Source organism: Phalacrocorax carbo, chromosome 7, assembly GCF_963921805.1.
Source record: "Phalacrocorax carbo chromosome 7, bPhaCar2.1, whole genome shotgun sequence".
NCBI classification, from domain to species: domain Eukaryota; kingdom Metazoa; phylum Chordata; class Aves; order Suliformes; family Phalacrocoracidae; genus Phalacrocorax; species Phalacrocorax carbo.
This window is the reverse complement of record NC_087519.1, coordinates 4,506,602-4,524,364: the sequence shown is the minus strand read 5'-3', so window position 1 is coordinate 4,524,364 and position 17,763 is coordinate 4,506,602. Positions and strand designations below refer to the sequence as shown.

The window sequence follows — 17,763 nt, the reverse complement described above, 5'->3', positions numbered from 1 at the left end:
AAAACCCGCAAAAATGTGTTAATAATAAATAAGCCAACAGGCATATAAACCAAAAAGCCAAACACTGGATACAAGAGATAGAAATCACATTTTTTCCATAAATATAATTTCAGTGCAAAAGCCTCTGTTTGCAGGCATGCCAGTCTGAAAAATAAACCCAGCGTTCTGATTAAACACAGCATATTTTCATGTGAGGTTACGAACAATGCGTTTTTACGCATTTCTGGTGGAGAAACACCATCTCTGCTCTGTGAGTGATTCAGCATAAACCATCTGTGCTACTCCTCTCACTGATGGCACTGCTCAGCAAAGGGGGCAGCGAAGAGTTAAAGTCTGCTCTCTGCAGAAGCCTTCATCGCTTGAGTGGAGTTGAAGCTTTTTGCTTCCTCTTGCGTAGGGGTCAAATGAATTCACAATACTCGATTCATAGCGCAGGGTGGATCTGAAGAACGGGGGTCAGACAGGTTGAATTTCCGGTAATTTGCAGGACCTGGCCTGTCAGCCCTGCACTCGCGTCAACGTTTAGCAACCAGAATCCCAAAAGATCCCTGTGTTCGATGCACCACGCAGTGTCAAAGGTGCATTGCTGTTTACTTTTTTCCCCAACACGTATCACGATTTTGCTCAGAGCTTGAGAATGACATGGTCTTCTATTTAACTTCTGCTAAAAGCAACTTATCTTCCTCAAAATAAAGGTCACTGTGCAAACTCTTAGGTGGGCTAAGCTAAAAGCTCTTCTAGCACTGCAAGGAGCATGACTGCACAGCCTCCCACCTGGAAACAGGCAGCACGTCTGGTACGGTAGAAGCACATTAGTATGTCCTGCTAGGTACGCGTTCTCACTGATCAGACAATGCCTAACATTTGCAATAGGAAAGATTAACAGAAAGCACCACGTGAAAGTGCTTTTTGATCCCTTTGCATATTACCGGAGAAAACTATGTAACTCAGAAGTGAAGGGGGAATTACTGAAGGGTCTTGAGATATTCATTATCATATGTGAAATCATCCCACTTGAGAACTGCCCAACTTCTATTTTCTTATTCAGTTCCTCAGATCAAAACAAATTCTTCCACGGAGCCATGGAAACACTTACTTCCCTTATGATGAGCAAGGACTCACCCAATACTCAGGTTAAAGTTAACCCAAAACCAGCCACCTGGCTGTATCTCAAACCAACAAAATTATATGCAGAGCATGCTGGCAGGTGATCTTGCCATTTATTATTCATACACAATTATAATAGAAGTGGTGCTTTTCAAATAAATAGAAATCGAATGTTCCCTGCCTAACAAGCGTCTAGCCTAAAAACCTGATTCTAAAGCTCCTTAAACAGGTGACATGCACTAGTAAATCTTACCTAACACTGATGTTACAGAACCAGGTCCTAAATTATACATCTTGGAGGTCATAGATTACAACAATAGGCTACGATTAAGCTAATTATCATATACTCATGCTGTTAATTAGTTCATTTTAAAATATTTTAGTATATTAAAAGGTAGATGCAGTGTCCAAGGAAATGAAAAAGGAAAGTCAAGAGGTATAGTTTATGTAAAGCTGAGCCTACCTCATATATTTTCATTTTCGTTCTGCGAATTTGGAACAGAATAGCTGCAGGGTAGCTGGTTTGGCAAACATAATTCTGAGGGCCACTATTTTGTACTAGGGCATCTGAGTTATCATTAAAAACAAACGTGGAAGAAGAATTTTGGCGATGCAATCTGAAATACCCTGATAAGGTTTAATATTCATGGATTAACTATATAGTTGGACCAGTGCCTAAGGTCCAGCCACTGCCAAGCATTTAGGCACCTGACTCGTCGTGAAGGCAAAGGAGATTACGTTCCTTTAAAAATGTGGGCCTTGATGCCTTTAAGGGAAAGCGCTTACTGCACAGAAAGTTTCTGCAGTTTCTCAAAAATGTCAAAATTTTGGATTAATCTAATCTCTGAAGTTTGCTCTACAACCAGATTGTATGGCATTTTTGAATACAGGTCCTCTAGTTTGCCTGATGTAATTATGTAGCTCAACTATCTCCAATGAAATGTTAGAATGTAACTGTTCTATTAAATAAGAAAATAGACAGTAGACACATGCAATCATAAAAAGATTGAGGGGACTCATTTCCTGAAGCTTATTTCCTTTTTGTAACAAATATTTACTGTCAAATGTTTATTACTTTTACATTTGGATTTTTTAAAATACTTTATTGAATTAAAAATACCACATTACCATTGGCTAAAAGAGGAGACAGCTCTATTTGCCAGTAATTTCTACAGCTAATGCCAACGACTAGTGCCAATTTTTTTTTTTTGGTTCACATTTTTGTAGACAGCTTTGAGACTTACGATACAAGCATTGTGCAGATGAGGCATGAGAAACACAAAGGTGAAAAGAACACAGACTTTGAAGGTTTAAAAATTAAAGCTGATCATTTCCTCTAAAGAATTTCCTTCCATTGCCTTCAAACACCAGTTCAGAGTACCGCAACAGGATGCAAATATTTACTTAAATTAATAGCACGTGACATAATTGATCCAAAGCTTCACAGTGTGAATGCTAATGCTTAAGACATATTTGTAACAGAAGAATACTTCTAAATAAGTGATTCCAAACTGGTTTTAATCTGGTGAAGTTCTACAAGGCTTTTCAGTAGAAAATACTAAAGTCCTTACAAAATATGCTTTTCTTTGGGAGACGCTAAAAGAGTGATGGAGAAAAAGAGCACAGTAAAGATGTCAAATAATAAGACCGGTGAAAAATCTTGGGAGACACAAACACCTGCCGTCCACATCTTACAGAGAAGATCAGTGCCTGTTGGCTTGTCATTCTGGCAAGCAACTCATCCCTGAAGCAATTCCAGGCTGGACATGCAATTTCTGCATGAGAAATGCTGACCACCTACCAGTAGGCTGACATTCTCATTAGGCACTGGGTTATCCAGAAACATAATGTTTTTTATCACAATAAGGGAAATAGCAAATATCTATTCCAATAGCAGTCAAGCTGGGTGACACCCACACAAGTGGAAGAACTTGAATCATCCTGGGTAGATCTGGGGTTTCCTTTACAGACCTATGTTCTAATATTTTGCTTCCAGTACAGTAGTCCTGGTGGTCTGCATTTTCTTGATGAGGCTGGAAAATACAACCTACCCAGATTCTTTTCTTATTGTTTTATATTAGATAGTTTCCAAATCCAAAATAAATAAAACAGCAAATGTGAAACTAAGAGCATGTTCCCAGGACTTGCATGTGTTCAACAGTTTTAGTAATTTGGCACTTAGAAACCTCAGTTATCACTGATTATTATTTTCTTTGTGAACATTGATTTAAGATCCTGAGACTGTTCAGAACAGGAATGAGGGACAACTGAAAAACACGAATGGCTAGTTAATGACAGCAAGAAACCTGGCTGCTTCATGCCTGTCTATATAGACAGAACGCTGCCAGCTGGTGCTGGTGACAGGACACAGTGCTTCATGACTTCTTCTGGATATCTCCGAGGCCACACTGAAAGTAAGCATTTCTCCAGTCTCTATCTAAAGTGGGATGCAGACAAGCTCTGGTCAGAATGAAGACATCTAATTACATGCAAGACCTCAGGAAAAGTTTTGCCATCTAAATTCCAGAGAACAAGTCAGCCAGCCTCATCTCAAATATGACCTACTTCTAGAGACACCAAAAATAAGCATTTCCATTTTGCCAACCAACCACGTGATGTAAGCCATGTTGCACCCAAATCCTGACTAAACATCACGTTGCTTAGAAAATACACAGGAAGGGGCCTCATTCCACACAAACCAATAAATGGCCTAATCAAACAAGCAGCCATTAATATTTCCTTGGCATAGAGTTAGAGTCAGCTCCTAAGGACGTCGTAACAGTCTGAAGGTGAGGTCTACTGAAAGATCCAGACAGTCATCTAGGCTGGCTCTGTAGAAGTAGCTCACTCTGCGGAAGTAGGCAAGCACTCTTGTGAGACTTTCATCTCAGCTGAACATCCAGCAAAACAGTCTCTACTGAGTACTTCAGCAAAACAGTGTCAAAAGGGAACTGTCCCTAAATTAAGAATGAGTACAAACAAAAGTTTTTCTGGGTCTGCTCTAGGAGATTAACTAGACCACTCTGGGGAAAGAAGGAAGGCTGCAGAAGTATGTGCTATTGACATGAAGGTCAATGGGAGTTTGATAACTGATTTTGTATCAGCAGTGCTGAACATGCTGAAAATCCCGTTAAGTAGTTCCAAGGGAAGTACAGACTCCTTTTCTTCCCCAATGTGTGACAGCTTTATTTCCACTTCTCACCTTGTTTCCAGGTACACCCCATGAACTCTTACCTCCATATTCTTACAGAATGTAGCATTGGTCCCAAACAGTATCTGGCACTGTTCATCGGCACTGTAGTGCATTCCAGGCAGCTTGTGAGGGAGCCGCACCGCGTACTGGCTTCGGGGGTCTGTTACCAGCAAACAGGTGCTGACCTTGGACCTGTGGAGTGTCAGAATTAAACATGCCTTTAAGGGAAAGCACCTTTGAACCCGAGTGCTAGATCGCTGCTGTAGAGGAGAGGCGGTCCTCTCTTTAGCAGGGAACCTGATGACCTCATGGGAAACAGTGGTGATTTTTCCCAGTATATATCTGGAAACCTTCTAAATCATTGAAAACTATGGATAGGAAGGACCTTGGGCACTCACCCCTGGCTCCAGGCTTCGAGGCAGAATTGACTATATTCACATTATTCTGAGTTAAACATTTGTCTATACTATTCCTAAAAATCTGATGGAGACTCAATTCTGCCCTCAGGCTATCTAGTCCAAAGCTTCATAAACCTTACAGTAACAGCTAGAAAGTCTTCTACCATGTCTCACCTGAATCCGCTTGACTGAATTTTAAGCCCTTGACTTCTTCTCCATCACAGACATAAAGGAAAGACTTTTCCCTTTGCCTTCACAACAATCTTTTACAAATTGGAATAGCACTGTCATCTCCCCTCTATCAGGGACCAGTGATCAGTGAGTTCACTTCTTTTTCAGCTTCATACCTTTAATGTAACAGTAGATTTCCCATTTTCTTTCATTATTTTCCTTTCTCTCCCACCTCTAATCCCCAGAGTGTGGAATTTTCCATGCTGAACCCATTTCTAGCAACAAAAGCACTGACCACTGTGCCAGACACTGTTTGTCAGGGAGCTGCACTGTAGGTCCAAGACCACAATTACAGAGTTCAGAGAATTCCGGTACTTGCGATAGTACATGAGAGTTAACAAGCAGCAGGACAGAAATCCTTTCTAAAGTGTTGAACATGATGAACTGAAATATGGATGCAGTGGGAAAGAAATTTATAGTGAACTGTTTAAGACCAACACTCACTGAGGGGTGAGAAAACACATCAGAATTACCTCCAGGCAAAATAAATTTGCCATAAAATAAAAGCTATTTAATAATGATAATGACAGTAAAAGCCACAGCACAAAGCTGGCAGCATCCTTCAATTGAGATGATGTTTTCAGGCCACCTATACAGACATTTCTGTCACCGCAAACATGAAGGGCATTTTTTGTAAAATGAAGGTGATCTGGGGTTGTTTTTAAGAAGTTATCAGTACCTTGACAAGGGCACATAATTCTTCTGCCTCTCTGCAAACCACAGTTTCAAAGGGGCTACTGTATAGAGACAGACTCAAACTTGCACACCCTAATGACACAAGCACACACTTTTTTTAAAAGGAAAATTATTTAGACTTTCACTTTCAAATAATACACTGGATTCTTGTCTGATAGGATTTCTGACAATCAGCACAATCCTTACTTTAGGAAGTTTTCAAGGTCATCGCGGCTGCATGAAGACCAGGAAAGGTCACTTGGGTTCCTGCCCTTCACCCATTCTCCAGACATAATATGAGACCTCCCTGCGCAGGGTTGATGGTCATCATCATGGCTCATTCCCATGCTGTTTGATTAAAACAAAACAAGACAAAAAAAACTATCAAGTTATGATGTGGGTTTATCATTTCCCACTGGACTTCACAACGACACTCTTAGCAATTAACAAGTCAAAACCAGGCTGCACAAATAACACAGAATTATTCGCCTACTGCTCTGGGCACCTGTTTAATGAATAAATATAGGTGCTTGAATTTATCCATTGCCTTAATTTCACAAAGGTTTTTGTATTTGTCTGTTTGAAACTTTTAAATGTGCTTCCTATGGACTTTCCTACCAGGAAATGTAACTATTTGAGGGTTCCTGAGAGGTGAACCTGGAGAAGTGATATAACACAGCTAAAGGATATCTGCTAGACTGTCAAAGGCAGCACTTATTGAAAATTTTGGATTGATTTCTCGAATCTGGTGGATATGGTCCCTATAATCATACTGAGAGAATGTTCAACAACTTAATACTAGAGATGGGCCAATTTTGTTGTTGTGTCAGTGTGAATTTGGAATAACTCCACTGCTAGGAAAAACATTTCTCTAAATTTGTGGTATTGTACAATTTCTTTCTCATCTAACCTTGAAGCTGATCCTCCTTTTGGTGGTGGGTTGGATCAGATGACCTCCAGCAGCCCTTCCAACATAAATTAGTCTAGGGCTCCATAACAGCAATGCTCAGGTAGGAGCCTGAGGCAGAATCAAGCCCCCATTTCTGCAAGATCTGTCCCAACAAGCACCAGGACTGCCCCATGCCAGTCTCGGCAAGACAAACAGCAGATTGTGTAGTATAAACATACATGGAGGAACTCAAATATGCTCAGTGAGGATTTCAAAGAGTGTTCAGAAATAGAAAAGTATTACTTTACCCTCCATGCAACTTCCCACTTAGGATCCTTCTCTCATTAGTGGAGTCTCGACCACTGGGCTGCTACAGCAAATCACTGTTCAGAGAAAATCTCTCTTGCCACTACGGGAAGCTGAGACTCCTCTGCTGGACATAAGCCTTTGTGAACAGCCCTCATGGTGGCAAAGAAGGGATTAACGATGTGACCACGTTCACCTGCTGCATCAGTGAAATGTCAGAAGTCCTGCCTGGCAGTCCTACACTCAGCCCATCGTGCCATGTTGCCTGGCAGCATAAGGGAGTTAAGGGTTTTCCACCCTACTTTGAAATTATCATTAAAATAATTTTTAAAAAACATACATAATAAAAACATTTTGAAAGATTAACATTCTCCTTTCAATTCCAACATGAAATGGAAAATGGCTGTCAAACAAAAGGTGCCTCCTGTGGCCAAGTGTCACTTTCTAGCGAAATAAGAGTCACCAATTTGGGGCTCAAAACACAGACTAATAGGTACTCGCTAGGCCTCCGGCCGGCCGGGCTGAGCAAGCCAGGAGCAGTCCCTCTAAATATGGTGTTGGACTTTTTAACCCATGCTATTTCTCTACAATTCAGAGGCTCCTGTTTGCTTTCTGACTATGCTCTTGGCTTTGCTTCTCTCCAGTTTTGGGAGTCAACTGTTCAAAGCCTAAACACGACATACATTTCTAGTTGCAATGAACCAAAACTGTCTTCAGCAGTTTGATAATTATGGCTTAGATTAAACCACCATCTATGCTATTTTTAGCTTAAAGTGAAGATTGTATGGTGGAGTCTATTATTTTAGGTTTATCTCCAGGGACATTATTATTTCTAGCAAAACTACATTTAACATAACTTTTAGACTCAGAAGTTCATAGTTATTTCTTGTTTTTAAACCTTTGTGGGTTTTGAACACAGCAGAAACATTAACATCAAGCACATTTTGTTTGATGCACGCAGGAATAATTTAACAGTCTATTAGTAACTCTAACTTCAAAACAGTAAAGAGTGAAATTCCTGCTCCACTGAAGTGAATGGGAGTTTTGCCATTGACTTCAATGGAGCCTGGATTTCACTCCAAGTATTTTACCCATGTTGTTTCTACACGCAGAGAAAACTCTTCACATGCTAGGAAGAAAGTTCCAGCTGTATTCCTCCAATGCAAATAAGCCCATCTAAAGTTCATATTCCTAAAAGTCAGGAAAGGAAGAGCTAAGTACCACGAAGCAAGGTATGCAAGCTTGCTGGAAATCTTCCAGAGGAAAGTTTGCCTGCCCAAAAATGCCAGTTTAGAAGGTAGCAATCACGTTAATTTTTCTAATGGAAATGAGGCAGGTTTCCAAGGTTTCTGTCAGCTTGCCTGCCTTGTGACTGCCACAGTGCCGAGACTCAAAGTTGGGTACTTCAGGTTTCTACTCTGTCAGGGCTTCTGTGGGATGGGACTTGGCAGCACTTCCATTCTGGCAGCTTCCCGGACGGCCTCCTGGTCGGCACCTCCGCTGTTCCACTTGAAAAAGGTGAAAACAAACCACCTCCTTGACTTCCCAAAGTGGTTTAGGCTCCCTGATCTTGTCTCTTCCACAAAAGACTAGTGTTTGGTCTAGAGTTCCTTAATTAAGCTTTCTGATTTACTTCAGTTATTCTTTGTCAAATTTTTTGAAAGTAAGATTTTTTTGTTGTTGTTGGCAAACAACAAAAGTTACTAATTAGTACATCCCTGACTTTAACTTTATTTTAAACCTGACCCCATGAAACATGGCTGCCTAGAAGAAATGCTGAGGATAACAACATTCATTACTCAGCTTTGATTTTGCAGGGGTGTTTGAAACAGGTAGAATGCATTCTCTATAAAGACTGAGTCAGAACTCACATCTTAAAAGTTATTTACAGGCTTCTTCTGAAATTAATTCAACTTTTACATGTGTGGATATTGACACCTTTCCAAATAATTCCTGATTTTTTAACAGAAATTCTTTAAAAACCTGTGAGCATAAAGGAATTGTGCCTGAGCTATTGGAATAAAGAAAAGGAGCTCTGCTAAGTCAAAAGGTCCATGCCAGTTTGTATTAGCTTGGGATCTGGCCTCGAGGTACACAGGCAACCTCTACTGGCCTCTCTGTGATGAGTTTCTGAGAGAATGAAACCAGCAACACCTTTGGAGCCTGTTTTAATTGGCAGTACAGAACTTTTCCCAGCATCTCCTTTACCTTACAATGACTCACTTGAGGAAAGGATTAAATGACCTGCAGGACTAAGGCATACCCTAGAATGCTAACACATTCTTTTCTGAAGTTCAAGGGTCTCCAGCTACATCAAAGGGATCAGTTTTTCCTAAACACATAGTAAATGTAATGCCATGCTGATTCCTTTCACTAATGAATAGTCCCCCTCCTTTTAACAGAAATAAACCAGACAGAGCATTATTTGTTTGCACTAAACAGCACGGCAAGCGCTGATTGAGTACTTTGCATTTTCTTTGTGATCATCTAATCTTACCTGCTATTCAGAAGTTCACGTGGTATTAGAAGCAGATAATCAGTCTCTTGGAATATTCTGCCATAGGAAGGGGTTCTATTCTTAACGTGAACAGAACTTGAAAACAAGAGCTGATAATAACGGCTCTCAGATTAGAAGTAGGAATGGCAAAATGGCACCACATCACCCTGCAAAACCAACGCCCCCTGTGTTCTCCGAGTCATAACTGTTCATTTTACCAGGAGCAGCAAACACACGTTGCATGTTGTCCTTTACACAGCATAGCCAGCAGAGCCATTACAGAGGAGCAGGACTCGATTACCCTTTGTGCTGTTACTACCACAGCCACTAGCTCCATTCTAAGCACAGGGTGAATTTCAGCCTTCGGCTCATCATTCTCCTCCTGGAGACAATGAGCTTCCACAAAGGCAAACAAGAACAGCTTAGACTGTCAGCCCTTAAACCCCTTTCATTCTATGTTTATTCAGAGTAAGCACAACGGGACTCTGGTTTCACACCCCAGCTTCTTTTCTAAAATAAATAATGCATTGGTTATCAGTCAAAGACACTAAGGCATCACCGAAGGAGTCCTGCAGCATATTTATTGTTCCTTATCATATGTGAATCCAGAAACAAGCTGACTGACCAGTTTGAGTTCTGACCATTAACATAATCACAGCAAGGCAAGTTTTATCAGGAGTCACAGGAAGGCAGCAACAACAGATCTCATTGACAGTGATTTTTGCAGAACCACACTTTAAAGTAGCATTGCTATGAATAAAAAATAACATGCAGTGTCTCAAAGCCCTGGCCTCTCTGAAGCCTATGCTCCTTTCCAGGACACCATTCTCCAACAAAGTCTACACAGCAATCAGAACTGGGTCAGGATGCCAGAATTACACTCTGGGCCTGAGCCGGCCAATTTCTTGTGTAACCCTTTTTAGCTAAATGCAATTAACAGTCATTTGTTCTCCCACAGCAATGTTAAATAAATGCACTTGCTTTGTTTGTTTCGGTCATTAGTGGAGCTTCTCCGCTAGACAGTTAATGTAACTAAACTGCTCTGTTTACCCTTGGTGTGTTTTCCAAAGTTTCCTGTTATTTAAAAGCCTGAGCCAAAGTGCACCAAAGCCTGTGTGAAAGCCTCCTCCTGCCTTCAATGCACTGTGCGTTGCACCTCCAAGTTCTTAAGGTCATGTATACAAATCTTCATCAGAACCACTATGACTCTCAATAGGTTTCCTCTGAAAACCCCCAAATCTGAGTTATAACGCTAAGGGCTGGGGGAAACCAATTTAGGAGACGCTTTAAATTTTTTCGACAGCTGCAACTTTGTGGCTGGTAACAGACCACTTCAAAAATCCCCAGGATTATTATAACGAACTCCCCCTTTGGTGGGGAGACATTATGAAGTAGGGGCAAGAGGTGAGTTTGATAGAAAATATCATCAGCAGTAAGAGTTTTTCTTCAGGAAAAGGCAGAAAGAAGGTAGCAAGTGAAAGAAAGAATTATGAAGAAGTGAAGCCTGAAAAAAACACACCCAGAAGTGGAAGCACCACGAGCTTCTACAATCCCTCTGTTTCAAATAAGCACTTCAGCTGGATGTTAATAAGAGCTTCTCCATAGCCTCCCTGGGAAAGCCAAACCATTCCATTGGTCTGCAAATAATTGAGGGTGAGTCAAACACTGGTTCGCTTTAGAAACGAGTGACACTCAGGACTAGCAAGGCTACCCAAGGTGACCTGGCTGTCACCCCAGCTGCTTACTAAACCTCTGCACGACACAGGATTGATTGCATTAACTGCAGAGCCAAGATTAAGCACAAGATTTCTTTCTAAACCCCACTGGAGAAATATAAACGCAAAGGGAGGGCAGACCGGACAACATCCTCACGCAATGTGAGAGGGAAGGGAGAAGGGGAGCTAATTTATCCACTCTGGCATTTCAGTGTGGGCAGGATGACTGCGGCCCATGGAAAGCCTGCTATTTAGACATGCTGTGGGCACAAATGCCATCTCTTTATCCAAATGAAGGACATAACTGAAGGACAAAATTCCTCCCCCTTCCCACTTCCTATCGGGTCTCTGTGAATGGTTGAGAAGGGAGTCTGATCTCCACAGTCCATCCAATCTCAACCACAAAGGAAGGTGCTGGTATGGAAGGAGGTTATACAGGGTGCACGGCTGACAGCTGAGAGTGTTAAACATGGCCATTAAACTCAACTCAATATAGGTCACTAAGCAGAGAATGTACGTCAACAGTTCTCAGCAGCTACTGACTTGGGCTGGATTTGAACCAGCAACTTAGAAGTGGGAGACAGTATATCACATAATCAAGCCTGTGGGCTGTCCAGTCCCAAATCGAGTTCAATGTTAGGAATTTTTATTAACGTTTGAAATTGAAGCTGCATCACTGGAAAGATGCCTATTTCTGAACTGGTTCAACATGTTTAACATTTCAATATAAAATGCTGATATCTTGCAAGTTATGAGGTTTCCAACCAGTTGAGAATAAAGGCATAACAAAGGCAGAAGTGAAATGGGGTTGCTCCTCAGAGCTGGAATTATAATAGGAGCTACAGTGCAAAATGAGGACAGTAAGTTTAAGAGAGTGAGCTAGGAAGGCGATGCATCTGCAGAGCAGCCGAAGAGAGGCAGAGACAGCCAGAGGGGTTAGAAGGGAGTCCAAGTAAGGCTTGGACGGAGGGCAAACTAACAAATACCGGGGAAACACGCTGAGGTGAGCTGAGCTGGGGAGGAGGCAATGAAACAGCTTGCATAACCTCCTTACAAAAACAACAGTCACTAAAGCTGTTGGCTTAATGGAAAACAGGCTTTTTCACCTTGTGCTTTCAAACATGTAAACGCAGTCACTTAAATATAACTTGACTATTTCAGAAGCTGACAGGTGGTATTTTGGGGAGCTGTGATGAAGAGGAGGAGATGACTCTACTTAAAGCATTTGAAGTAATTAAAGATGGTCATTATGTACATAATGTTATCTAGAACAGGGGTGTTCAGAACAGGTGCTGAGTTATTGGCTTGTTGGTTTGGGGTTTTGTTTTCTTTCTTTATAGGAAAGACAACATTTAAAGGGAGACATGACTACTGGACTCTTGTTTTCATAACCAAGTGTATGTCACTCTCCAATAATGAAGTAACCAGATATTTTATATGGTTATCTACCCACCAAACAGCCAAGAAGTCAACAACAGCGAGTGAGAACACACAAACGCCTATGGTGAATAACAGTGTGGAAAGCTGTGGTTTATTCAGCTGCATGACAGATCCAGCCCTTTATGATATGGTTTTCATTTAAAAAGAATTAGTTCTTTTGCCATGGAATCTGGAAGGCAGCAAGTATGAGCTTGTGCCGCAAGGGACAGATAGCACACACGAGAGACTGACATGGCAGGAACAGGCACTGTGGCCTTTTACTTGCCCAAAGATTTCATCTAAAAGCTTCTGCCCACGTGGTCCTAGATACCTGTAACAGAGCTGGCCAAACCCCATTGACATCAGTGACAGTCCTTTTATATGGTTGGATGGAAGTTAGACCAGGGCCACAAAGAACAGGGTGAATCATCTTACGATCTTCTCCCCAGCGATAATATCACGTGCCCACACTATTTACTTCTTTTTCCAGGCGACATTGGCTCACGCGGCTCTCTCTCGAGAATCCTTGCCTCTTTTGCAGAGTGGCTGATTCAGAGCAGGGCAGGCATTGCCTGATGTGTTCCAAGACTTCTGGTAAGATGCAGGAATCCAGTTGCGATGCAACTGAACACTTACCATTCCAATGGCCTGCCTCCAGCGCATCTAATTTGTAGGACATGGGATGTGGTCCCAGCATAGCAGCCTTTTCCTGAAAAAGCTTCCGTGTTTCTGGTAAGAATCAGCAGGTTCTGAGAATGCAGAGGGTAGTGTACCATCTGGCAGAAAAAGGAGTGCTCCACCAAACACAAAGTCCTAGAAAAAGCTCAAGTTGATCAATATATGCGCAAATAAACTCGGTGGAAACTCCACATTGAAGAGGCAGCATTACCTCAAGAAAACATCCTCCTTCTTTCTGATCTTAATGCTCACTCCTTTCCAAGTCCCATGGAGTATCTAACAGAAATGTCTAAATGAGAGCTGTTAACCAGGGTAGCTCCAGCAGTACGCATTCAGACTCAGAAAGGACTGTGATTACACAGCATAGTGTAAACCATTCAGTACCAACTCCCCCAGCACAGGTGGAGTCCTGTCCTGTTCAGAACCTTGTCTCTCTGAAGGAAGACTTTTAAAGATGCAAAGTAAGGTAGAAAACCTAGTTTTCAGGGGTTAGCATGTAATGGCCCTAACAGCCTGCTCCCCTACTGCTTAAGGACTCAGAAGTGGCCATAGTAGTTCAGTCTGACTGTGCTGATGCAGAAGGGACTCACCTGAGGCGATGGAGGCACAGGAGAGGCCCATGAAGTAAATCCAATCACATGCCCAGGGCTAAAAAACGTGCAGCTTCTCTGCCCTCACACCCTCCCAACAGGACCAGGAGCTCACCACACTTAGGCTTATAATAATAATTTCACTGTCTTTTGTGTTCATGAGAGCTCACAATGGCTTCCATTCTAGCCTTTCTTTTTTGGCCCTGTGGGCCTTAAGGTCACACAGCATGTAGATTCCTGGCCACTTTACATTCCTAGAGCACTACCCCATCTCCATGGCAGCCATTGACTCAGATGCTCAGCTTTTCTAAACCCTTTCACATGCTTCGACACATGCCAACAACACACAGAGGCAAGAGGTTCCTGACACAAGAGTATCAGTAAGAATCAAGGATTGTTTTAACAGTCCAATTCCTGTTGAAGGGGTGAATACAACACATGTATCAAAAACCACACACTCTGTACATGCATCAGTGACTCTTTCCTGGGAACCACTTCTCTTAAGCTATCAATGAAGAAACACTGGCTACTTGTCATGATCACTTTTGAGCAAGGATAAAGTTATCTGAGGGCCAAAGGGTAACAACCCTATGAAAACATATGCATGGAGCTGTTTCCTTGCCCTCCACAAGATTTAATCCACTCCTTGGACATAAAAAATGCTCTCTCTCTCACTTGCCTCAGTCTGGTTTAGAAAGCAGGGGACTGCTGTAGAAGGAGCACAGTGACTATGAACGAGACAGTGGTGGGCAGAGAAAGACTCTGCTCATTTCTCTCTACTGGTGAGCAGAGGCTGCTGTGCTCCATCTGTAGCTCCTTGTACGCAGAAAGCACCCTGGTGCATCGCAGAAGTAACATGCTGAAGGATAACAAGCTGTTTGCTTTCAGCACTGCCTGAAGTGGGTGAGAACGAGACCTCGGAAAATGTGACATGCATTTTCTCAGAAGATGAAAAGGGAACATAAATTGTAGGGTAGAAAAGAGACAAAACCCTGGGATAGCTGGGTGGGATTTCCCACCCACTAGCAAAGATAGACAAAAGCTCAGTAAGAACAGCTGACAGGTCTGTCACTCAAAGTGTTACCAACCTAAGGGGAAGCTCTTGCATGCAATCACTCAAGTGCGCTTTCCTAAAACTCCTGCGAAACCAGTGAAAGCCTCCAGTCAACTGCATTAATGACTGAGGGTCAAAAGTGAACAAAGAGATGCAACGTGAGACATCGTTAAAAGAAAATGCAAGGAGAAGGGAGAGACGGTGGAGCACATTTGCCAAATACGTGCAACACAAGTAACCACAAATGTCCCACACTCTACCATCAGGAAGCCACCCACTGCCGCGCGCTGGGGGAGCGGGGCAGCCTGGGGAATGCACTACAGGAGTCAGGAATGCTGGCTGCCTTCCCCACACTCGGAGATGAATTCTCCATTCCTGGAGGTGGGAATGAGGAGAAGGCCAACATCAAAAGACAAAGAGGCGTGAAGTAACTGTAATATATATAATTCTACCAGCATCAAGTCTTGTGAATTCCCCAGACAAGCCAGTGGATACATGCTTTATGGCTGCCAGAGCTGCAGAAGTCCTTTGCACAGAAAGAAATATTTTTCAGCTTCTTTCTTTTATTCTTCTTTCTTGGTCTACACTGGCAATCACTGTGGGCTTGCAGATTCAGGGCAAGAAGAAATCCATCCTATGTGACCCTCTTACACTGATTCATCGAAGTGGCAGGTGACTGTAGTGAAGAGTAACAAACCTGCGTGCTCTCTTTTGCTTGCAAGCACGGAAAGAAAAAAAACAAACCTGCCTAGAAAAAGCGTTGCACGGGAAATGCATGATCCGTTTCTATTAACTGTATTATATTTCTATTTAAATTTTTCCAAGTTTCTATTAATTGCGTTATAATCTAGCAATGGATCAGTCTGCAGTAGTTCAGCCGAAGACATTTGCTTCAGTTGAAGACATTTGCTATAAGGACATGGCTTTTTCAGTGGTATCCTGTTCACAGCCACTTCCATCACTCAGGAGTGCTCCCCATCCTTCTGGAAAGTTTGTTTCCAGTAATGCTCCTCCTATATGCCAGCTCCCTAAACTCTTGGGATTTTTCATAATGGTGCAGCTGGGAAAATAATTCATAATCCCGGAACCATCTGGCCTTGGCTGTTCATAAATGATTTTAAAAGCTATCTCACTTAGTTTCACTCATTTGGTCAGCAAGGAGAGACTTGATATCAAACAGGAACATTGCAAATTATGGCTTGGTATCAAAGCAGTTTGGAAATGATATGCTCAGACCAATACTGAATCCTTTGGGTAGTGGGTGTGCCTGGTTGCCTACAAACCTCAAGGCTAATGAAGCCAAGTTTGGTTTCAGACTGCATAAGAATGCCACATGTAGAAAGTAAAAAGCAACTTGAAAAGAGATACTCTTGCTTTGAATGACTTTAGCTTGAACACATTAATGTGAAGACAAAACAAAAAGGTCTGTTATCTTCATAAGAGGTCTATTTAGAGGGTCTTTAGCTGATAAGAGGCACAGCGTGCATGTCATTTCAATGATGACAGCTTTCTGGACACCATGTAGTAGTTTTTCTCATGTGATTCTATTCATTATATTCAGAGGTGCTGCCTGCAATAACGCATTTGGGAAACCTGGTAAGGTTACTTCCACAAGCACCATAAACATTTCAGAATGAGCTACAGGTATGTATTGTAGGACTTAACATATAAAAAGAAAATATTAATACATTTTTCTAAATAAACAAGTTGTTTTTTTTCTTTGAATGACTGGAGAGAAGCCTCAGGATCATATCTGGATTAGTATTGAAAAGGTGTCAATAACAGAGTGAAACAATGGAGAAAGAGGTAAAAAAATACAGCCAATGGAGATGGTGACACTTAAAATGAGTAGATGGGAGTTGATGCTTGTGCACACAAGCAGAAAAGCAGAAGACAAAATCATTATTATAATGTTTCTGCAGGAAAGCCCAGATTGTCACATTACTTTAAAGCTACTAAACCCAGGCAATCTGCATTTTTATCAAAAATTGACCATCGATGACCATGGGGGCTCATGATGGATACTAGGGAAGAGTTCCGCCCTCTTGGGCTAAGTCTGTCCCATGTTACATGGCAAGCAGCTTTACTTGAGATAAAAGGAGGCACTAGACAGGAAAGAATTTACCCATCAAAAGGTGCTTGCGGTTGTGTTTTTGAGAGGAAGAAAGGAAGCTGTGCTTTTCCTTTGAAGGAAAGATACCTTTCCTAAGCATAAAGACTACTTAAAATAAGAAGCAATTTAAAACGCTAGATTAGAAACCTGCCACATCATTAGGTGTCTCCGGAGCGATGCTGGCGAGCAGCAGGGCGGTAGGAAGGGGACCCAGCTGGTAGCAGGTGGAAAAGACAGGCAGGCTTTGGACTCTCATCGGCAGGCAAGAGTCAGCTACTAGCGGGCGGACATCAGAAATTTCTGAAAGGTCAAACTGTCCCACATGTGAGTAAGATCTGGCATACAAAACGAGTGTCTCAGTGGACTTCGGAGCAGAGAAACAACATATAGTGAAAAGATACTTATTTTTAAGGCCCAACACCCTGAGCTAATTAGAGGCCAACAGGAAGGAAACTTTTCAAGCAGTGAGAACAAACCATTATGGTCAGACTCCTTTTGCTCTGATTTCTTTTACCTAAACAAGAACAAAAGCAGAAAACTGAGAAAACAGTGAATTATTCTTCTCTTTTTTTGGAAACTGGGGTTCAAGGAAAGACACAGATGACAAAACTCCCTGCTGGGTTGGATCCAGCAATGGAAAGAGGCCCGGCATCTGATGTAGGGAGGATTTTGTAAATGGAAAGGGATCAGCGAGAACAAAGAAGGCCTGTTTATTTCGTTTGTCTAGTGAACTCTTTTTGTGGAATTTTATTTCCCAACACAACTGTTGGCCAAGAGGCAGCCAACCTTGTTCCACTACAGTGCAGCCTTCCACTGACATAACAGTAAAGGGAACCACATTTTTAGAGGCAACAACATTTCCACTGGCTTTGCTGCTGCTGAATTACTACTGAAGGCT

General features: G+C 42.0%; 1 protein-coding gene across 2 annotated transcripts in view; it reads right to left on the bottom strand.

Annotated features, from left to right (window-relative positions):
- The window catches only part of ADAMTS17 (ADAM metallopeptidase with thrombospondin type 1 motif 17), a 195,700-nt gene that overhangs the window by 94,329 nt on the left and 83,608 nt on the right, over nucleotides 1–17,763 (bottom strand). For both annotated transcript variants that reach the window (XM_064456130.1, XM_064456129.1), the window contains exons 9-10: nucleotides 5,812–5,952; nucleotides 4,342–4,492 (exon numbers count right to left, since the gene is read on the bottom strand). In XM_064456130.1, the coding sequence (XP_064312200.1) occupies nucleotides 4,342–4,492; nucleotides 5,812–5,952 (292 nt within the window). The remainder of the gene's footprint in view (nucleotides 1–4,341; nucleotides 4,493–5,811; nucleotides 5,953–17,763) is intronic.